Source organism: Solea senegalensis, linkage group LG21 (assembly GCF_019176455.1).
Source record: "Solea senegalensis isolate Sse05_10M linkage group LG21, IFAPA_SoseM_1, whole genome shotgun sequence".
NCBI classification, from domain to species: domain Eukaryota; kingdom Metazoa; phylum Chordata; class Actinopteri; order Pleuronectiformes; family Soleidae; genus Solea; species Solea senegalensis.
The window spans coordinates 7,708,230-7,721,065 of NC_058040.1; the positions used below are offsets into that span (position 1 = coordinate 7,708,230).

Genomic DNA, 12,836 nt, shown 5'->3' on the forward strand with positions numbered 1-12,836 from the left:
CTTGTGAAATATGGTTAACAATATCATTATTGCAATAAAATTATGGAATATTGTGATATAATGTTTAAGCTACTATCACCCATACCTACTAATTTTTTAATTTGTAACTTGACGGGCCCCCCTCCTGACCAGACTAGAAGCTCAGTGGCCCCCAGGTTATTTGAGTTTGAGACCACTGATCCCTGAGTGTCCAATTAAACCAAGCCAAGTACCCCAGCCCTTGACCTGTAGAGATTCAAACCAGCAACCCTTTGGTTACCTATCCACTACACCATGAGTTGACCCATAAAATATTAGAGGGTCATATAAAAATGTAATATGGAATACAAAGGAATGCTCCACGGATATTCAAAAGATCAAGAATAAGTCAACACTTAATGCTGTTAATTATTCATGTTTTTTGTTCTGTTTTTGTTTTGTTTTGTTTTGTTCTTTAGTCAAAGTCAAGGTCTGTTACGATATCCATTTCTTAATGTTCAAAATGCATGGGCACAATTTATAAAAACGTTCAGTTTATGTTTTCCGACGGTTGTGAAGGCAACATACCAGATGAGTTCACGGTTCAGTTCAGACTCTCCGACGTCACTGATATCGTCCGCCATGTTGGACCAGGAAGTGAGCACAGTCGGAGCAAGAATCCCGAACAAGGCTTAGCGGAAAAGAACGTCTCTACTCGATCGCTCCAGCATTTCTACAAACTGACATTTTAACCTCTGCTTACAAGCTTTCTGGCCTCCCTGCCGGGCAAGGAAGGCGCTTTAGTCAGGATCTGATCGTTTCGCAGCACCAGTCATGTCTTCGCTCTCACAGAGGAGCTCGGGCCTCGTCCAGCGGAGGACCGAGGCCATTCGCACCGCCGCCGCCGACAGGGAAAGGGAGTCCGGCGTGGAGGAGGAGGAGGCGGCGCGCCGCGGGGAGGAGGAGGAGGACGAAAAGGGGGATTCAAAGGAGACCAGGCTCACATTGATGGAGGAAGTATTGCTGTTGGGCCTCAAGGATCGAGAGGTGTGCACTGCTTTTTATTGTCGCCAATATTCAAACTTCAGTGTTAGCTAATATTGTTGCGTCACCAAACGCTACTTTCTTTAAACGCTACTTATTTTTAACTACATGTCCTTAATTTGTTTTGCAGTAAAAGTGGAACTTTATTTTAGTTTGAAATGTTAAACTATTTAATGAGTGTATGCCTTGTCAGCTATGTATTAGTGTGTCGCTGGCTCATAAAGAGAGGCGAAACATTTATTTGACGTCAATTAACCTATGTCTCAGCTGCGTAGCCGTCGCACACAGCCTTTTCCTGACTGCTTCTTTTTGACAACTTGCTCGCAGCGACATGACTCCTGTTCAGCAACTTGCCCTTAGCACATAACTCCGACCAGCTACATCCACGTCAGCTAAGTAAACAAGCTCCGCAACTTGGCTGAATGAAATGTAACGTATCCTCCTAGGGCTATACGTCTTTCTGGAACGACTGTATTTCTTCCGGACTTCGTGGGTGTATGCTGGTCGAGCTGGCTCTCAGAGGGAGGCTACAGCTGGAGCCCTGCGGGGTGAGGAGGAAAAGCCTGCTTTCAAGGAAGGTGAGAACCACCTGCTTTGGCCAAGTTACAGTTTTTCCTCAAAGCCTAATACATTGAGAAATAACACCATATATCTGAAGGTTTCAAAAGAACAAATAATAACAATAAGTGTTAATAATAATATGCACTATAAATTAAGTATATATACATTTTAAACCCCATGCTCTTAACTGAAATATGTCCTCAGTGATCTGATCACAAGTGCCAGTACTCCCCTTATACATATAAGGCATGTATGTATGTATGTATGTATGTATTACTAAATTATGAAAGTCTTTAAGTGATGTATACATCTATTTATTTAATATTTAGTCCATACTTTGGAAAAAAAACATGTCACACATTGACATTGAAACAGTCCATTGAGAAGTGCCGGTATTCAAAATAGGAAAACTGAGGAGTGTCGGCACTGCGTTCTGGTCCACTTCAAGCAGAGCCGTAAGTCATCATATGATCGGATCTGGCATCCTGCCACCCTTTAATCAAATATGCACAATATGTGTCATGACTGTTTACAAGAACAAAATTATGTTTTTCAATAGTCTGACTGTGTGTGTGATTCTGTGACAGAGGGAGAGACTAGATGAGCTTATTTCATGTTACACTACTGTAACATGAAATAAATTTTAACCTTCAGACAAAAGAAATCATATGGTGATGAGTTTTAATATTATAGTTTAGTAGTCTTTATGCATCCAAATTTTTACCACCTAGTAATATAATAAATATTATGAGATATACAAGTATTTTTTAATGCTACCTCTTTTCTAAACAAGTAAAATCCAGGATGAGGGAAGTTATAACAGAGTGGTATTGATGCTTTTCGTGCAAAGAAGAGCTGAGCAGCAGCATGGGTCAAGACTCAAGACACAGAATATCACATTTCAGTTTACACTGCCAAAACGTTCATTTAAAATACAAGACAGATACCCAGTGATTTTGATCTTGTTGAAAAGGATACATTTTCCTGTTGGGATAAGTCATTGACCTTTTGCCAAGATATTCATCCCTTCTCTTTAACCTCAAGCTGAAAAGCTCATACTGTATCTGACGAAGAGTAATTATTCCTGTTTATACAGGATGTGAGTCGTGCATATGTAAAACAGGCAGTTCAACTATGTATTAAAATGTTTGCTAAGGTGATCTGCAAGTCAGATGCCCCGACGGGAGATGTGCTATTGGACGAGGCCTTGAAGCACATTAAAGACACCCAGCCTCCAGAGACGGTCCAGAGCTGGATAGAGCTGCTGAGTGGTGAGATAAAGTCTGTTCAGTTTGTTAACCAAAGCTTTCCGTTATCTGCTCAACGTCCACTTTCATTGCTTTGGCACGTGATCTATTTCCATTTACTTTTTTCCCCTGTTCTATCATATAAACATGTTTCCTTTCACCTTGCAGGAGAGACCTGGAATCCTCTGAAGCTGCACTACCAGCTGAGAAATGTTAGAGAGCGTCTGGCAAAAAACCTGGTAGAGAAAGGTGTACTGACCACAGAGAAACAGAACTTCCTGCTCTTCGATATGACCACACATCCGCTCACCAACAGCCCCATTAAACAGGTAAAGTGTTCACTTGTATTCATGCCCGTTTGTTGCATAACTTAAAGTAAGCTTTTCAAGTAGTGTAAGGAACAGTTTAGACTCTTGAGTGGGAAGTTAAAATTTAGAGGAATATGTTTATAGTCAGTCTGCGTACATGGGCGTTCAGCCTTCATGAAGTTCACAATTGGTCTTGGCTTGAATGTCTGCAGATTTGATTTGACTTGCATTTTCAGCCACAGTGGTTCCAGTTAAAGTCCATCTGACATTAAAGTGCATGGTTTAACTGCCTCGGCTCACATACAACACTGTGCAAAAGCCTCAGGGCACCACCAGCTTTGTTGTTTTTATGTCTGACACATTCTGCGATCACGGCTACTTGGATGGGAATGATGTGACTGAAAAGTCTTGTATACTGGCAAACTTTCAATCAATTTAACTCATACAACATGTGTATGTACAGTATGTAATGCTGAAGCATGTCCTGAATAAACCTGGAGTGACAAATGAATGAAAAGTAGTAGGACAAATACATGTTTTACCAATAACATTAATTAGGATTCTGTTCCATTTTTAAGAGAGCCAGTCATGCTATGACTAAGTGTAAGGGTAGTTCACTGTAAATACATGACCTAGAGAAACAGTTTTTATAAAACTGCATACATTTTTGATGTGTTCCAATAAAGTGTTTTGGGCTCCATGGTAATTATTGCATTGCTAAAACAACAAATCGAATGGTGGCCTAACTTGACTTGTGCACAGTACTCTATCTGCTCTGCAAAATAAACACCCTGCCTTGAGAAAAGTTCAGAGAATAAAAGAACACTCGAAGATAGCGCTTTACTTTATCTTTGCAATAATCAGCAAAGGTGCCAGCAGTTACAATGTAAAATAAAGTGTTAAATTACATGTAAAGCAAGTGCAGAGATTTTTCTTGTCACACATTATATATCTCTGAAAATATTGGCAGAGAACGTGTGGGAAAAAATTCCAACTGTGTAGTCAAGAAATGTGGGTTAAACTGTTACTGTAAACTCTCCGGTCTTAATTAAGTAATTGCAGGTGTCAGAGCTGGTGCGGTTACTTACAGTACTTACAGTAACCGCACCTGCTCCTATAGTACTGGCTTTGCTATACTAGCTAGCTTAAAAGTATTTGCCCCACAAATGAATCTTTCCTGGATACAAAGAAAATCCTAAAGATGGAAAAATTAAGTGGAGAAGAAGAGCAGAATCTTGCTGTGAGGCTGCTGGTATGAGTGAGTGGACAGGACCGTAGCTAAAGCGCACACACACACACACACACGCACCTATCTAGGGACCAAAGCAGGTGAACATTGCTCTTTTACATATTTATTGGAGGTTTGACAATAACAGGAGGTTTGATACCAAAGTGTTTACATTTATATAATTTCTATTGATTTATATTTTGTACAAACTCTGACAAACGTTGCTGGTCTTTCAGTGTTTGTACACAATATAAGTGGAAACACTTCGGTATCAATGTTCACCAGCTTTGGAAGCGCGTTTTTGTGTGTGTTTCGACACCTCCGTCGTGTCTGCCCCTGATGTCTCTTTTTTAAACATTCAAATTTGACAAATTGTTTAGTCGCACATTTTCCTGTGGGGTGACAAAGTCATAAGAGATATTTCCAATTGCTTTACTCTCAAATTTTCACTCAAATTGAATTTTAATCTGCACCAGTTGTTTTCTAACTTAAAAACATTAACACATGTCCAAAAGTTTAGCTCAATGAAAGGTTGAGCTAACATTGTTTAGGAAAATCAGTGTTTTTAACATCAGTAAGCAGAGAAGAAACCTATTGAGCTACTTAATGAACTTGGCTGCAAATGTAACTTTAGAGACTTGTGTGCTCCTCAGGCTTCAGAAGCCCAAATAAACTTTTGTTTATTTTATTTATCAGACACAGTCATACCCCTTATAATTACCATAAGAAATATTGACAATACAATGACTAATCTTGACTTAATATTTGACTGCAATCTTGGCTTGCACGTAAGCATGTAAGCGATATCATGTCCACCATTGCTGGGTGCACTTTGATAAAAGACATAGGCAACTTTATTTGGGCTATGCAGTTTTTTAATTAAATTCATAAATATGATTTGCTTGGCTCGAGTCTGTGTTGAATATTTGTATAGCATGTTTTGACTGGCCGATGCTTGCGCTGCCGCCTGGAAAGTTGATTTTTATTTCTACACAACGCGATCAAAGCAAAGAAACAGACCCACAGTGTAGTTTGACATCATTCAAAGTGAATCAGAGATGTTTCAGTTGACGGCATTCATGTGAGTTTGCTGTAAAACTGTGTCCCCATATGATCAGATTTGGTGCGACTTGCATGAAATAAGATTTTTACCATGAGCAAAAAGGAATCATGTGGCAATCGGTCTTAATTTTGTGGCCAGGGCACCCAGCACTGACTACTAGTGTGAAAACAAAACTGCTGCGGATTAGATGACAACAGCCAAGGAGGTAGTCTCTAATCCAGATTACGTTCATGGGGCTAAGGAATATGGCCACATGCTTCCTCACTTTCTGTCATCTGATATGATCTCCCGCTTGGGAGTGTTCAAACGTCAGACCTGTACGAGATGTGAAAACAGATGATAAAATCAGGACTGAACAGTTTCTGAGTATAATTTCAAAGTTGGGGTGGTTTTTTTGATTGCTTACCGAGTCAGATAAGAGTCTTTTTAAAAGTAATTTAATTTGACCTTGTTTTTATCCTTAGGCGGTTAAGAAGATGTTATGATACACATCTGCAAAAGTTACTCTGTTAATGAATTGGTTGATAAACAATAAATTAAGTAACAACCTAAAAGTAAACTAAAATGTAAACAACAATAATAACACATTTTAGTAGCCATCCTGATTCATGTTATCAAAAGACTAGGGAAGAAATGAACAATAATGAAGGAGAAATCAATGTTTCATCAGTTGTCTCTGCTGCTCTTCTGATTTGCAAAACACAATTATATGATTTTATCTTGAGGGGTTGAAAAGAAATCTCCTTTCCCTCTGCAGCGTGTTTACACTAATCTCGTCGAAGGAATGTTTTTAACACTTCCTGTGAGTTTTGTCCTGTCTTGTAGATGAAGAAAGAGTTGGAATAGTTGATAAAAACTCTTTGTCGTGTGAATTCATGCCCATTTTGAATTTCACAGCAAATTTAAAAAAGAATTGGGTCACTTTTCTTTAAAGAACAAGCTAAATGTTAAGGAGTGAAGGAAAGGAAAGTTTTGAGAGCAGCCATTTTTTGCTTGATTTGTGAACTGATATGAGAGTGGTATTCGACAGAAAGAAAAATGGAACTGCTGCAAGTTCTGTCACCAAATTTTAAATAGTTTTTGTATATAATGTGGATGATATGATCTAATATATATGGTTTGGGTTTTTTTGCCTGCAGCGCCTCGTCAAGAAGGTCCAGGACTCTGTTTTGGAGAAGTGGGTCAACGACCCTCACCGCATGGACAAGCGGGTCCTGGCTCTAATCCTCCTGGCCCACTCATCTGACGTTCTCGAGAATGCCTTTGCTCCGCTCCAAGACGAGCAGTACGACCTGGGCATGAAGAGAGTCCACACTTTGCTAGAGCTGGAGCCGGAGAAGGAGAGCACGAAGCCCAGCGCTAATGAACTAATGTGGGCTGTTGTGGCGGCGTTTACTAAATGAAAACATGTGATGAGTTGGACTGGAAGATCTGGCTATGGTCTGTGTTATTTAATTGGTTGAAGGACTTTGCTTAATGAGACAGACTTCACTGTAATAAGACAATCTATTTTGGTTGGGGAGCCTGTTGTACTGTACATCTATTACAGATGACATTTTTGGGGGGGTAGACCATATTAACCCAGTGCAATCCGATTGGTGGTGGGCTTCACAAAGTAACATTTGGTTGGCTGAAAAAAAGTCTCAGAATGGAAAAACGACTGGCTGCTTTCACACAGTGAGGTAAGCGATCCGTTGTTATGAGGCTGGAAGCAAACTGACGGTACGAGCAGTTGGGTTTCTGTTAATGTTAGCTCGCATCAAAGAACAAAGCAGGTAATGTCAGTGGTCATGGTGACTATGAAGATTTTTGACTGAGGCAAAGTTTCCCTTCTACAACAATAATAAACAAAAAGATTGTCTCTCCATTGCAAGATGTGGCCAGAGTCAAATCCTGGCCATAGTCATTCCCTATGCTTATGCAAGGAGAAGGTGTGTCGGTCACACAGCCATTGATTATCTTTGCACTCACGCAGGTCTCTTGCTTCCATCTACTCGTTCCCGCTTGTGTTGGGATGTCATGCTTTCGATTATTGTTTGAACATACTACCTGATTGTTTGACTGACACCCCACCACCACCCCTTTGTCATTTACTACTTCTCCTTTCTTCCTCATTGTGTTTTGAGGAGGAGAGAGAGAGGACTAGCAATTCAGTTAATTCATTTCCTTAATTTTCCTGGGTGACTTGGCTGTCATTGACAGACCTAAATGAAGAATTAAACCCAGAGTTCGCATAATGTCTTAGGTCGCTCTTTTTTTCCCCCAGCTCTTTTGCAAGGGTCCATTCTGTGTTCATAAAATGAGAGTAGTCTTCCATTTGTTTTTTATTTATGTTGCTAAACAGTACTTGGACTAGCCTGCCATTTGTCAACTATTTTGCACAGTCAGTAGCCCTGTACGTAGGTAGGATAGTATTTATAGGGATGGAATTGTGAGTTATGAACTTTAACATCCATGATAAAGAGAGAAAAAAAAGAAAGATATATTATTTTGTCTACAAATGTTGATCTCTCTATTCATGACAAAATATTTTAAAATCATTCCTTGGACTTATAGAAAATCTTATTTTTAAGTTTGACTCGGTGACGAAACAGTGGTTATCACACAGGACAGAACATCCCACACAGGACCCACAGTGATCGTGAACAGAGCTGGGATTTCAGGTTAGAAAACATAAAAGGGTTAATTCAACCAAATTATATCTCTCTATATATATCAGTTCACAAATGTATAGATATATATATCTATATCCTTGGGTAACACTAATGATATCAAGCCTTACAGGTAGTTTACATTAAGGTTATTAGACACCTTTGTGATATCTGCTTTTATCTTAATGCAATGTAAATGATTAAATGGGTTTCCTTTCAAAAATGCTCCTCATGACTAATCCATAAACTACTTTAAATGGTTTTCCTTGAAACAACAACGTTCTGTAGATTATACCACTAGATAACAACAGTGGTGCTGTCAGTAAAGAGAACATATTTTGTAATTTGGATGAACTTGAGTCTTTAATTTTCTCCTGATCCTGTAAAACTTATACACCACTCTCTTTGGATGTCGCTTCGTAATTTCTATAAAATAGACCAGTGTGGTCCTGTTGTATTTTATACATGCAGACGATGAGGCCCAGATGAATCCCTGCTTAATGCTGAACATGTAGTTCATTGGAACAATAAGAGGGGAAAAAAAACCTGTTTCAATATGAACTCATGGTTCTAAACATCGTTCTGGTCTACCTGGTGTGATATATGTTTGAACTTGTATTACTTATTGTGTTATGGCATACAGTCGACACAGTAGGTGATGTGCTCTGTGCAGATGATGGCATAGAGACCATGCATGCTATTGGTGGAGGGCTGTAGTTAAAAAAAAAAAAAAAAGGCTTATATGTAATTATTAGTCATCTTATGTGTACGATCTGATTGAATCCAATGAAAGGGATCTTCTCTCCTATCCTCTCCAGTTCTGTATGCTTTTGTATTACCACACAAAATAAAGTAAGGATTCTTTAAGTGCCTGAATTTAGCACTGTTTTGCAGTTGCTGTTTTTGCTGGTTTTGTTGACGTTGGCTAGTAGTTTGCAAGAAAGGGAAAATGTATTTTTCTACAAGTTTATGACATAAGTATAGAACAACATGAGACAAAAAAGGCAGTTCAAGGTTGAAATGGTGAAGGCAAAACTGTGGTATTTTATATTTTACAGAAAAGAATCCCTGAGTGCTGTGGCTGAATACGAAGCTGTAGCAGGTCAGCATTAAGATTGGAAACGGGGAAATCATTTGTCTTTGAGGGTTTTAAAAAGCACACAATGCTCGTTTTATTAAAATGTTTCTATTTTTACCAAAACTACAGCGCACTCTTATCCATGAAACAGTCTGCAACATAATCCCCTCTAAGAAAATGAATATTTTGCTTGTCTTTAAGCTAAGCTAACTTGCTGGCACTACCTCCAGTATATATTTATTGTAATGATGGTCTGGTCCGTAACCACAACCAGGTAGCATGCTGATTTATAATTTTAATTGATTGATTTGGGGCTAATGGATATTTTTCTGGCATTTAATAAGCCAGCATTTCTTGTACAGAGGGGGAAATCTTTTATTTAATGTCATGTCAAACGTGACATGAAAAGGCCGAATTACTTGTTCAAGTTGTACTTGGGAAAGTTTAGTACAGTGTATTTATTTGGGCAAATGTGTATACTAGCATATATGTATTGCGTGGATGGTCTGCTTTAAATTTTTTGGAAATCACAGTTTAATATTAATTATTAATTTTAAAAGTCCTTGTTTAATTTTTGACAATGTTAGTTTAATACATATAGAGCTTTAGACAAATTGCCACTCAGCATTCTCTTGTCTTTAATCAAAAGCCTGCCCCACAAAGGAGGATTTTCAAGTCTGACTTGATTTAAAAAAAACAAAAAACGTGGGAGACCAAAGACTCAATGAACTTTGTAACCGATTTTGTCAATGTTTCAATCCCGAGAAAGCACAGAGTAGATAATCCAGTCAAGATGCAGGACCACACTATTTCAGTCAATAGCTGTAAAATTGCCCCTGACATTACAGGATAATTTGGCCAAATAATCTGCTCAAATCAGCCTTAAATCTGAAGGCACCCTCAATTTCCGGAAGGGCCAGTTCGGGACCAAAATCTGGCTAATTATCCTCTAGTGTTGGGCAGGCATGAGCTAACTTGTCAGCTCTACATATGTTTATTATAATGGTGGTATGTTTTGATTAAGCCCCACCGGGACCTTTTCCCTAGGGCCTCCAAAATAATTGAAACATCTCTGTAACCACTTATGATTAAAGTAAAGTATTTATTAACAACTCATGTAATACATTCCTTGAGAAAAACATGATGAAACATCTCTCTGAATAAATATGTGCCTGAGTCACAATTCTTCCATGTCCTCAGTTAACATAACTATGACAGCCGTCAAGACAATAACACCCATTAAGTAACCACATATGCAGTGGTGTGTGTTCACACGAGGACACGTGACGGTCAGCATTCTCGGCAGATCATTTCCATTTGTCAGTTCCTCTTTGATCCCGTCACCCACGGGTCTGAGTTGGCGTATCAACAACATCCCACACAGCTGGGCTCCACTGGTGTATGTACAACAGGACAATCCACAACCAGCACTTCCATGAAGATGATTCCACAAGTGTATGTACAGTCCATCCCCCTTATGAGCCATGTATTTGCCGGCAGCTGTGAGTCTCTATACAAGACTTTGTTTCCTCTGAGGGCCTTTGGGTTCAAAAACATCCGATTCAAGTTGATGTACTCCGGCGTCATGTCTCATTTGATTTTGGTAACAGTCTTGTAGTTCTTCATGAGAATTTCCAGCAGTCTGTATCTCCAGTACAGTTCATCTCCAACTTGACGCAGCTCATGGCCACAGTGAATAACAACAGCGGCAAGCTCTGTGGGCAAAATACACAGTATTCATTTATCTATTCATCGATGATCTACTTAATGAGTGAAGTTTGATTAAAAGCTAGTTGAGTTTTCTTTTGTACTCACCTTGGGCAGCCATTCTCAAAGTGCCTCTGTTTGTGTGTGAGAAGAAGAGAAGAAAGCTTTTAAATACTCGATACTTTCTTTTTCCTCGGTGCTTATATAGTTGTGTACTTCTGGCTTGACAAGAACGAGCAGGTTTGAGCTATTGATAGCAGTGCCGTCTTAAATACAACCAGTGACGCAACTTTATGACTGTGGAATCCCCCACAGTCTGCCAAGTTCCTCCCAGTGTGGTGCACTTCTTCAATCAGTAGTACCTGTTTGTAAACAGCATCACATGCAGCTTCTGTACTGTTTGTACTTTAGGTTGAACATAAGCATGAGTGAGTGGGTTTTATTCAAATACAAACAATAATAATAAAGGGAATTTACATAAATATGTCATTGTAAAATTATCAATATTTGCTGCACTTTATTTGTCTATTTACTTGCACTTTTTGTTTCGTCACTGTTATCTCTCTGTTTTTTTTTTTTATATAACTATGACGTGTGCTGCTGCCTTTCTTGGCCAGGTCACCCTTGAGAAAAGAGTCTTGATCTCAATGGGTCTTTTTATCTGGTTAAATAAAGGTTAAACAAAAACAATGAAGTGATTTGTTAATACAAAAAGTATTAAATGAAGATTTAGTTATCACACACTCAACGTTGCTTGATAAAAGATGAATTTAAATCCCAATCTCCAGTAGAATCTGTGTCTCTGGGGTGTACAGTCTTTACTCCTATATGATTTCACAGATTTCTGTGTGTGAACAGTGAATTGAGAACAAATGTAGAACAGTGGCATTTTGTTCTTACAGCACTTCCTTGTATTGAATCACACACGTGAGAAGTGACCTAGATACACCACGGACTGAATAAAAGGGGCGTCATAAGCGTGTCTATGCTGGAATCACTTGCGTATGAGGTTCCAACACTGCACACAGCACAGGCGTCACGGACATGCTCAGTCTAGCCCTGCTGCCATCTGTCTTCTCTGAACAAGGAAGTTCCATGAAATTGACTGCAGCACTTTGCACTCATTTGAACTGAAGCACCACAACCAAATGACAACAACAGTAAAATGTTTTTTTGAAGTAAATGAAGCAGAGAAACCTGCAGGGAACATATTCAGCTCATTTTCTTGTATGAGTGTTAATCACTGATGTACTGCTATGTTGTGCTACTCTTTACTTTCTTCATATGTAGCAGGTGTTTTAATTGACTGGTCTGAATGCTCATTTAATCGACGCAGTTATTAAGAAATCTAATCAGCAAATGAAGAAAATAATGAGGTTTATTGACACAACATTTTACTTAAGTGCAATTAAATATACTGGTCTTAAAATGTACTCAGAGTAAAAGCTTAGTTACTTAGTTACTTAGTTACTTTAATAACAAGGTTGGGGTTCTTTCTTGTGTCGTGCAAAAAGGGGACACACATCTCACATGAATTGTTTTAAATTAAAGGCAGACCTTTACAAATGAAAGAGCGGACAAAATAAAATATGTAAACACATAATGTCAGAATGGGTCAAAGGTCACAAATGCTTTAACTATCTCACTCACTCAGGGACCTTAATTAGTGCCAATCATTCATCTGTCCTCATCATTCATCTGTCCTCATCATTCACTGACAAAGTTTCCGGTGTGTGAATTTCTTTAATTTATTTATTCAACATTTTTCACTCAGTAATGGATGTGAATTAAACCTTAGTGTAATTCCTTAGTAATTCCAAAAAAAAGTAAAAGTAAAATTACAAATTTTGAAAAATGTCTTTTAAAAAGTACAAAAAAACTACTCAATTACAGCACCGTGAGTAAATATAATTCCTTACTGTCCACCTCTGTTTGTACCACAAACAGTTCTCAAACCCAAGTCATCTAAGAAGTCTAGGGGGAAATCACAG

At 38.7% G+C, this 12,836-nt stretch overlaps 1 protein-coding gene across 1 annotated transcript; it reads left to right on the top strand.

Annotated features, from left to right (window-relative positions):
• The first annotated feature begins 602 nt into the window (after window positions 1-602).
• LOC122758368 (Golgi phosphoprotein 3-like) lies at window positions 603-8,940 on the top strand. Its single transcript, XM_044012508.1, has 5 exons — window positions 603-1,005; window positions 1,449-1,580; window positions 2,720-2,834; window positions 2,979-3,139; window positions 6,549-8,940. The coding sequence occupies exons 1-5, from the start codon at window positions 793-795 to the stop codon at window positions 6,810-6,812; spliced, it is 885 nt and encodes a 294-aa protein (XP_043868443.1). The 5' UTR covers window positions 603-792; the 3' UTR covers window positions 6,813-8,940.
• The last annotated feature ends 3,896 nt before the right edge of the window (window positions 8,941-12,836 follow it).

Excerpts from the sequence above, each read along its gene's own strand:
- LOC122758368 (XM_044012508.1), top strand. The coding sequence starts at position 793 with ATGTCTTCGCTCTCACAGAGGAGCTCGGGCCTCGTCCAGCGGAGGACC. Across the intron at positions 1,581-2,719 it reads AAAGCCTGCTTTCAAGGAAG|GTGATCTGCAAGTCAGATGC; the intron begins GTGAGAACCACC and ends ATGTTTGCTAAG. Across the intron at positions 3,140-6,548 it reads CCAACAGCCCCATTAAACAG|CGCCTCGTCAAGAAGGTCCA; the intron begins GTAAAGTGTTCA and ends TTTTGCCTGCAG.